The sequence below is a fragment of the Aspergillus costaricaensis genome, assembly GCF_003184835.1.
Source record: "Aspergillus costaricaensis CBS 115574 unplaced genomic scaffold BO79scaffold_68, whole genome shotgun sequence".
Taxonomy (NCBI): domain Eukaryota; kingdom Fungi; phylum Ascomycota; class Eurotiomycetes; order Eurotiales; family Aspergillaceae; genus Aspergillus; species Aspergillus costaricensis.
This window is the reverse complement of record NW_020291868.1, coordinates 37758-47618: the sequence shown is the minus strand read 5'-3', so window position 1 is coordinate 47618 and position 9861 is coordinate 37758. Positions and strand designations below refer to the sequence as shown.

General features: G+C 49.5%; 1 protein-coding gene across 1 annotated transcript; it reads right to left on the bottom strand.

Annotated features, from left to right (window-relative positions):
- Window positions 1–6426: 6426 nt before the first annotated feature.
- On the bottom strand, window positions 6427–7816 carry BO79DRAFT_74249 (C2H2-type zinc finger protein). The gene is made up of 2 exons (XM_025689681.1): window positions 7313–7816; window positions 6427–7238 (listed from the first exon to the last, which is right to left on the bottom strand). The coding sequence occupies exons 1-2, from the start codon at window positions 7572–7574 to the stop codon at window positions 6523–6525; spliced, it is 978 nt and encodes a 325-aa protein (XP_025533818.1). The 5' UTR covers window positions 7575–7816; the 3' UTR covers window positions 6427–6522.
- Between the last annotated feature and the right edge of the window lie 2045 nt (window positions 7817–9861).

Genomic DNA, 9861 nt, shown 5'->3' with positions numbered 1-9861 from the left:
GAATGGTAACGTCAAAAAGAGAAAAGGAGACCAAAAAAGAACAACCGCCGAAGAAACGGCCTTTCTCGAGATCGAAATAGCAACAAAGAAAGTTGCAAGCAACTCCGAAGCTCCGCGGCGGACCACTTGAAACTGCCACCCATCCCCGCCTAGCCCAAAAGAGGTTAGATTGAGTGTATTTCCCTTTGTCCCGCTCATCGCGTCAAATCACGCGTGAGCCGCGTTTACTTCTTGGATTTGATATCCTTTATACTACGCTTCGGTTTTCTTTATCTATTCAATTACTGGGGTTTCATCCAGGACCCCACTCACTTGCATTGCCTTCTACCAGGCCCCGTTCATCCTTTCCGAAGTATCATCCACCACCAATGTCGATGCGCCGGTGAACTAAAGTGTATGCGTTGTTGCGCGACTCGATCTATTCAACATGTCTTCTCGGGGGTCGATCCCTCGCCGACGACGCCGGTCAGATGATGGCGATGGTGACGATGTGGGTAGTGTTAGTGAGAGAGCTTCCTCTGGGCCGATGAGGGGTTCGCGCACGTCGTCGCATCGCTCGGGCGATAGTAAACGGCTACGATTGAGTACTGAGGAGCCTGATGAGGAAGACGAAATGGTAGAGGTTGAAGAGGAGGTGGAGAGACAGGATTTTGGGGGTCGGGGGTCAGAGGAACTGGGGGAGGGCTCAGACGACGGCCAGGACATCCGGGATGAGGAGCTACAGGAGGAAGTGGAGGACGGGTCGGGCAATGAGAACTTGAGCGATCAGGAGGGTTCTGCGACCAGCCAGGACGAGGAAAGGGAAGCATCCGAAGAGACGGCCGATGGCAACTACGAGTCCGCGAAGGACGGCGCCCTGGACGATAACGAGGCCCAAGCGGGAGCTGCAGAGGAGGTAGAAACTCTGGGCGATGTACCACAAGAAGGGAACGATGAAGCTTCTGAAGAGTCTGAAAACGCCGAAGATAACACCGAAGTGAACCGTCCTTCGAAGTCGACCTCTGAGCTTTCGAAGAAGAGCAGCGCTAAAGCCGCAACGCCGAAATCAGCAACAAGCCGGAATGCTTCGCAGAATGGAACCGCCCAGAAGAGGAGTGCTCGGGATGGTACTGACGATGATCAAGATAGCGATACTGCAGAATCAGAGAGCTCTGACCGTGACACCGATGAGTACGCCGCGTCAAATGCAGCAGGGTCCGGGTCTAGCAAGCACCCTAGCACCCAGACTGCAGGGACGGAATCGACTTTATCGCAGAGTGGTCTGCTTAATGGAGGACCGCAGGAAGCGTATAAGCCAGGTGCTATTGTGCGTATTAGAGTGACGGACTTCGTAACCTACACGTCTGCGGAATTCTTCCCTGGCCCAAAGCTGAATATGGTTATCGGTCCGAATGGTACCGGAAAGAGTACTCTTGTTTGCGCGATATGTCTTGGTTTAGGATGGGGACCACAGGTACAGTAACCTTTCGTATACAGTATGGCACGTCTCCTAACAGGTTTTCATCTAGCATCTCGGACGTGCAAAAGACACGGGAGAGTTTGTGAAGCATGGCTGTAGAGAAGCTACGATTGAGATCGAGCTGGCTGGAAAGCCGGGTTCTCGTCACAATCCTGTCGTTTCTAGAACCATCAAGCGTGACGGCAATAAAAGCACGTTCACGATCAACGGAAAACAGGCCTCCCGCTCCCAGGTGCTGAAGCTAGCACAATCATTCTCTATCCAGATTGATAACCTCTGCCAATTCCTTCCCCAGGATAAAGTCGCCGAATTCGCAGCTCTGACACCAATAGAGTTGCTCAATTCAACCCAAAGAGCCGCCGCTGGCGAGGAAATGATCGAATGGCATGAGAACCTGAAGCGTCTGAGAGCGGAGCAAAAGAAGCTGCAAGCGGACAACCAAGGCGACCGTGACACTTTGACGAACCTTGAGGATCGGCAAGAAATGCAAAGAGCCGACGTTGAACGGATGCGCCAAAGGGCTCAGATTAAGAGAAAAATCGAGATGTTGGAGATGGCCCGACCTGTTCTGCAGTATAAACAGGGACACGAGAGGTATAATAATATGAGAAGGGAAGTCAAAAGAATCGAACGCGAACTAGCGCGACTCAAAGAGGATCTCGAGCCTGCCTTAAGATCCGTCAATGCGAAGCAACAGTACTGTCTCGAAACGGACGAGGTTATCAAGTATAAAACGCGTCGTCTAGAGGAAGCCGAGCGTGCGGCTTCCGACGCTGGCCGAACAATTGAACAACATGAGCGGGAGATAAAGGGATTTGACGATGAAATCAATGCCGAAAAAGAGGGCGGGCAAGGCTATAGGCAAGAAGCAACTAAGATTCAGCAAACGATAAACAAGCTCACGCGTCAGTTGAATGAGAAACCTGACGACTTCGATGTGGAGTGGTATAACGAGCAAATAGTAAGTTTTTGCAGGATGATGTTGACTATTGCTGCTAATCCATGAAACAGAGAGAAAAACGACGAGAAATCAGGGAAATTGAGGAAAAGGCGGCCCAGATTAAAAGCGACCGACGACCACTTTTCGAAAGCTTGAATGTGAAAGCCGATCAGATCAAGCAGGCGGAACGTCAGTTACAAAACTTGGAATCCCAGGCTGGACAGCAAGAGAACAAGCTTGGACGACTCTCTGCCGATTCCGTTCGCGCCTATCATTGGATCCAACAAAACCAAGACAAGTTCGAAAAGGAGGTCTTTGGGCCTCCAGTGGTTACATGCTCAATCAAAGACCCAAAGTACGCCGACGCTGTTGAGTCCTTCTTGCAGCGCACGGACTTCATGGCCTTCACTACGCAAACCCGGAATGACTTCAGGACCTTGCAGAGGATACTCTGCGGCGAACAGAAGTTGACCGATATTAGTATTCGAACATGTTCCACACCACTAGATAGACTTCAGCCTTCTGCAGCCGAGGCTGACGAATTCCGCGAATTCGGATTTGAGTGCTGGGCGAAGGATTGTCTCAGTGGACCAGATCCAGTTCTGGCTATGCTCTGTAGCGAAAAGGGCCTGCACCAGATACCCATTAGTCATGCAGACATGGCAGACAATGATTTCGAACGCTTGAAAACGGGTCGCTTAATTTCCTGGGTTTCTGGAAGGCTAAACTATACGGTTATGCGGCGAAGGGAATACGACGCAATTTCCTCCCGGCTTAGGCCTCTGAGGCCAGCTAAATTCTGGACATCACAACCAGTGGATGCATCAGAGAGACAAAGAGCCACGCAGAAGATCCGTACACTGAAAGGCGAAGTGCAGGAGGTGCAAGAGCAGATAAATAGTGAAAAGGCCAGGCTTGAACAACTTGGTCATAAACACACTGAACTCAAACAAGAGCAGGTATGTTGAGCTTATGCTGTCATGATTTTTTTTCTGTGTGCTAACGTGAGATCTTGCAGAGCGAGCTTGAGCGGGAGAAGGGAGAAAAGCAGACAGCTCTAACACAATTCAGGGCTATTCCGGAGAGAATACGTAGGTGACACGTCGCTCCCTTTACAGATCGAGTACTCTAACACACCAACAGGCCAGCAAGAAGCGAGGCAGAAGGAAAACCAGAAAATGTTCGAGCAGATGAGAACGCGAGTCGCCAACCTCCGTAGTGAGCAAGACCAAGCATCCCTCCGCAAGGCAGAGGCCGTCATTGAATATGCTGTAAGTTCACAGGGCATAGATACCAGGGTATTGTTACTAATAGAAGATAGAACGCCGTTGAAAACTTCCAAAAACTTCATGAAGAGGTCATCAAGCTGAAAGTGCGGCACATCGAAGGTGTCTCAGACCTAGAAGTCTTGAAAGCTCGGAACGTCGAACACCGGCAGACGCTGGAAGCCAAGCACAATGAATTGAAAGAGGCGAATCAGGAAATCAAAGACATAGGCAAAACGGTCAAGAAGCTCCAAGACGACGCCGTGAAGGTCGCCAATATTTCCCAACAACAGCCCGACCTAGCCGAACTATTACACACGATTAAAGATATGACAATGGAGCAGTTCGAGGCCGACATTGACTCCGAAAAGGCTCGTCTCGAACTCACCCACGGTGGAAACAGTAACGTGATCAAAGAATTCGAAGAACGTGGACGTCAAATCGACAAGCTGCGTGACAAACTCGCTGACTTCCAGAAAAAGCTGGACGACTACAACCACGCCATCAATGAAATCCGCGGCCGCTGGGAACCCAAGCTTGACTCAATCATCAAAAGCATCAGCGACGCCTTCTCCGACTCGTTCGCCCGCATCGGCTGCGCCGGTCAAGTCACCCTGGACAAGGCCGAAGAGACTGGTCCGAACGGCGAACCAGGTGACAGCGACTTCGACCAATGGTCGATTCAAATCCACGTCAAATTCCGCGAACACGAAAACCTTTCCCTGCTGGACTCGCACCGTCAGTCCGGTGGTGAACGCGCCGTCAGCACCATCTTCTACCTCATGGCCCTCCAATCTCTCTCCGCATCCCCCTTCCGCGTGGTCGACGAAATCAACCAGGGTATGGATCCCCGAAACGAGCGCATGGTCCATGGTCGTCTGGTCGATATAGCCTGCGCCCCATCTGAAACCGGCGGCGGCGGCCAGTACTTCCTGATCACACCCAAGCTACTTAGCGGGTTGGCTTACAAGCCGGGAATGCGCGTCCTCTGCATCTACAGTGGCGAGCACATGCCCGAAGACTACAACCTGATCGACTTCAAGGGAGCCATTGCCAAACGAAAGGCCGTGACAGGGAGGAGGACGACCATGGGACCTGCTGCCAGTACAGGTAGCGTAAGCGTTCATGGTTGATGATGTTGATTACAACCACCACAATAACGACGAAATTGCGATTACGGCCGTGAAGTGCTTATCCTTGACTCCTGATACCTCCCTTTCTTCATTCCTTCCTCTCTACTCTCCAAATTCCCTGTCCCTTCTTCTCTATTCTATTACATACTATCCGGAAATATTCCCCTTTACTCGCAATTTCAATTGTCTTTTTTCTTTCTTCCGATTTGGAATACCTCGTGTCTGTTTTTGGTTACGATCGTCATGATACCTTATTTATTTCCCTTTCCTTCCGGAGTGGCTGCGTCGATTTGTTTTTTTCCTTTCCTTTCTTTCCGTTTGGGAGAATAGGCAATTATTATTGATTTGATTGATTGATTGATACGCAGGTAGTTTTAGTCATTAAGCGAGTCCGGGAATTTGGCAATGGTGGTGGCGGTGGCGGTGGTGGTGTTGGATGAAATTATCGCAGGTTTTACATATTTTCCGTCATTGAAAGTATGGTTTGAGTATGAGTAGTATATAGATCGCTTTGAATTTGAGATTACTGAATTACAGATTCGCTCTATATCGTTTCACCTTTATTACTATTAGTAGTAAGTACTTTGATGATTACTTAGTTTGTCTCGTTAATGGTGACTTTGATAATGGAAGTGGTCCGGATGCAGTATGTAGACTTGTTTTACATGATGGTCAGGTCAAGGTATTGACGAGTTCTCCCTCCGGTGCTAGTAATAAGGAACTTGGGGAGTTGGAAGAGGTCAAGAGGCGAAGAAAGAGTGGTGAAGTGGGGGGGAGAAGATCTAAGATGGGATTAAGTAAGATGGAAGATAAGATGGTTTAGTTAAGAAGACTTAAGAAAGAGCCTGTGTCTTTCTGCTTCGTATGTTGCGAAGGAGAACGGGTGGTTAGGTCTTACACTTTTTGAGATACGAGTATGGTGGGTAAGGTGTAAGCAAGATGATTAGATGTAGAGAGGGGGGGAAGAGGGGGTGAAGACGATGATTACGAAGTGATAGTGTCCATCTACGCTGGATTATACTATAGTTTGTAATGGTTTGGTGGAATGGAAGCTTGAGGTTCATCTAGAATGCGAGTCTATGCTCTTAATTTGGTTTCTTCATACCAGAGTACAACAAAGCTGTTGTGCGTTTGTTATAATCGTATAGTAGGAACATCTCTTGTTCACAAGGTCATGTCACATCATAACAAAGGAAATGAGATGACACAAGGAAAAATAAGGAAATAAAAAAAGGAAAAAAGATATAGGAAACACAGAAAATAAGAAAAAATTTCAAACCAGAGTTGAGACTCCGATATAATCCCATGCCCAATGATTCTCCTCCCGACTCTTATGATGCTTTGCATTTCCCAGACCGAAAACCAGCGACGCCTGCTCCTTTTCACATGGACAATAAAATATAAAAAAGGGAAGAAGACATCCAAATATACACAGGTGGAAGTGAAGAAAGAAAAGATGGGAATTCCCCATCACAACACACCCAAGTCCCATAGATTCCCGGGTGCGTGAGGATAAGAAGTGAATATAAAACATGCACAAAAGGGTATCATTCAAAGAAGAAATCAGAGCAGATGGTCGCTGGGTTCAGGGAGGTTGGTATGATGGAGTGGTATGGTCCTTTTTTTTTTTGGATTGTATAGCTCTTGCTTTTTTGTCGAGCTTTTTTGTTGCCTTGATTGCCTTCGAGGCGCATCAAGGTGACCGGACACCCAGTGGCGGTCTTTTTATACCATGGCAGTTGCGACGGGCCGACCACTGTGGCAACCACGCTCATGACGCTTCATGTTGCTGCGCACACTGAAGGCCTTCCCACAACCAGCGTGGGTGCAGCGGAAGGGCTTCTCGCCCGTGTGGCTGTGAGAGTGGATGCGCAGGCTGGAAGGTCTCGAGAAGGCCTTGTGGCAGGTGCGGCAGATATAGCGATCATGGTTCTGCTGGTAGGGCGTGGTGCTGGAGGGAGGGAAGTAGTGGTGGTGTTGCCAGGCAGGGTTCACAGGGGAGATAATCTGTTGCGGTGCTGCCGGTGTCGGGAGAGGAGCGGCCGAAGTGGAAGGCGCCGTGCGCTGGTAGAACATGGCGGAGGAGGCCGAAGGCTCAATGGGAGAGGAGTAGGAAGAGACGCTGGGAGCGGGAGAGGCGTAGGAAGCGCTGGAGACACCCTGAACGGAACCCTGGCTGGAGATGGACGACCGATCCGAGGGGCTAGGCAGAGCCATGGGCACTTGAGGGTAGGAGTCGGAGCGCTTGGGCGCAGCAGCATCACTGGCAGCAGAGATGGAGGAAGCGGGGGAGTGGCCGGCGCTGTGAAAGCTAGACCCAGGGCGCAATGGGGGAGTGGGGGGCAGGGCGATTTGGGGGCCGTTGGCTTTCAGGTCGTATGCTTGCGACTGTTGGCGGGAATCAAGGTCGCGCTGCAGAGGAGGGGTCATTCTAGTACGCTCTGCAGGAATCTCTTGTCAGCATTTGACTCCTTCGGTCTTCTCCGGACAACTTCCTAAGCATTGGGGGCCATACTTGCTGCGTGCATAGCTGCGCCATCTGCGCCCTCAAGCAAGGTAGAGATGGAAGGAAGAGAGCACTTGGGAGAGTGGTCCTCAACAGGCGGGGAGAGAGGAGGCTGCGGGGAGCGGGTGTAGGAGATCGGGACGGAGGGGAAGTATGAGTCGGAAGTCTGTTCGATGGACCGCTTGTAAGAGGTCATGGGAGGGCTGTATGAGGCTCTAGACTTCATGATGGGATCGGGTCCCGGGTGGGAGATGAGGCTGGCGAGATCCATGTTGAGTGTTGAAGTAGGTGGTGGTGGGTGAGGAAGGTGGTGGTGGAGGAGGGTGGATGTATATGTATGTATGTATATAAGGTTGGATGAAACCGAGTGGAAAGGAAGAGGTAGCTTATAGCAAGCAAGAAGGAGGCTACCGAGGGAAGATATATAAAAGCGAGGTCGAGTCAAGAGGCAACGAAAGATGGATCCAATGGAATTGGAGGCAAGGTACAAGTGGGGGTGGGTTTGATGGGAACAGGGGGGGAGAGATGGAGGAGGATATGAACGGGGTTTATAGACCAAAGCGCGTGGATGGCAGAGGGGAAAAGAAGGAGAGACGATGATTGAGGGTGTGGAATAGTGGAGATATGCGAAAAGTGGGGAGCAAGGTTGACAGGAAAAATAATAGAATAAAATAGAGAGGAATATTTTATTTTATCAGAAAATAAAATAATAAAATAAAATAAAATCCAGGGAGGATCAATCGACAGGCAGTTTAATTATAGCTGCCCGCTGGGGAGTATACTCCGGCCGTAGTGGTTCAACCGACGGGTGGAGAGCCCGAAAAGAGTGTGAGAGGGAGAAAAACTAAGAGACGCGAAATAAAAAATAAAAATAAAAAAAAAAAGGCAGCCAGACACAAGACAAGCCAAAATACAGACAGGACAGACAGAACAGACTCACAGGAGGGAGAGAAAGCGGGCGAATCCGACGCAAATCGCTGGTCCCCAAATAATTACACTTTTTTTTTCTCCCCCCGTCTGATGAGGATCTCGTCTAGTAGAGGGATGAACCTACTAACTTCCTTCTTCCTGCCACACAGCCGAACAGGTACGATATCCTCCGTTCTGGCTTGGTTTATCCTCATATTATTTTACTAATTTCTTTTTCTTCTTCTCTTCCTTCATCCCTCCAGTCCCAGCGGCGTCTTGAATATTCCAGAGCCCGCAGTGGCCACATATCTTTTTTTTTTTTCTCTCTTTATTTAATTTAATTTTATTTTACTCGATTCGCTTCCACAAGGGCTGATACCTCCGTCCCAAAGCTTAATTAATGGGCAGTGGCCCCGGTACGGAGCACCACACGCGATGTCTTGCTCTTGGCGGGTAATTTACGTTTTCTTTTTGGAATTTTTATTTTTAATTTTTCCATTTTCTTTTTTGAATTTCCCTGTCTTCTAATTTACCGCTTTCGGAATTCCAAAAGAGGAAAATTAGAAAATCCAAAATGAGAAAACACTTAACCGGGATGATTTGCCATTAGCTTTGCTATACCTTTTAGGTAGGCTCAACGAGAGCTAAAACAACGTGCGCCGCCTCCACCATTATTCCACACCCTTCGCTGCTCCCCTCCCCCCCAGGCCACCTTAACCCTGGGAAGAGTGGATGGTTTTTCCATGGGAGCTGATGAGCACGGAAGTAAGATGATGGCAGATCAAGCTGAGACTGGGTAAAAGAGACGAGATGAGAGACAGTCGATCATCTTCTTTCTATCTACAAGTGCTATACATAGACAAAGGAGAATTTTGTAGTAGTAAAAGTATGACGACAGGAAATCTTCCTCCACTTTGCTCTAGACCATTTGGCAACAGTAGCAGTAGCAGCAGCAACAGCAGCAAGCAAGTAATAAACATCACGAGCATAACTCTTCAAAAAAAAGTTACGAACAATGAGATCCCAACGGAGATCTACTCCTGAAAGAAGCAACGCGGCGGGAGGAGAAGGGGGTACGTAACTGCGTCGTACGAAGGGCACAGCAACCACACAGTAACTGACTCTGACTCTCTTGACCTCTGACTCTCACACTCTCACACACACACTGTCTGTCTGTCTCTCTCACTCTCAGATCGGCCGATGGAGCCAAAGCCAACGGTACTTTCGGGGCTCGGCTACAGTAAGTCTGGCGCTAGTGCAGATCCACGGACACCTTTCCTTTCTCCATCATGCGCGCCCTCAAGGAATCAATCAGAGATCATCCTTCATCATGGGGACGGAGCCGACCACCACTGGCATCCACACCACCCCCCTACTACTAGTCGACGACTCTAAGCAAAGAAATGGAAGTCTCCGTCCGGTATTATGGTGGTAATCGAATCGAACTCTGGGCTGGACCTACTTTACCATCTGGCTTGCACTTACGCCAGCAGCCGATCTTTCTCTTCGGGGTGGAACCCCCAAGGCTCCGTCCTGGTTTTACCTGTCACAACGATCCCATGCCCCATAAACGGCTGATCGTTGCCGCACGATCACGCTGCTGCTGGCTGGCTGTTGCTCTGCTGCCACTGCTACTGCTGCTGGATGTT

Coding starts and splice junctions, on each gene's coding strand:
- BO79DRAFT_74249 (XM_025689681.1), bottom strand. CDS start 7,574: ATGGATCTCGCCAGCCTCATCTCCCACCCGGGACCCGATCCCATCATG. Junction 7,239..7,312: donor CGCAGCTATGCACGCAGCAA/GTATGGCCCCCA, acceptor AGATTCCTGCAG/AGCGTACTAGAATGACCCCT.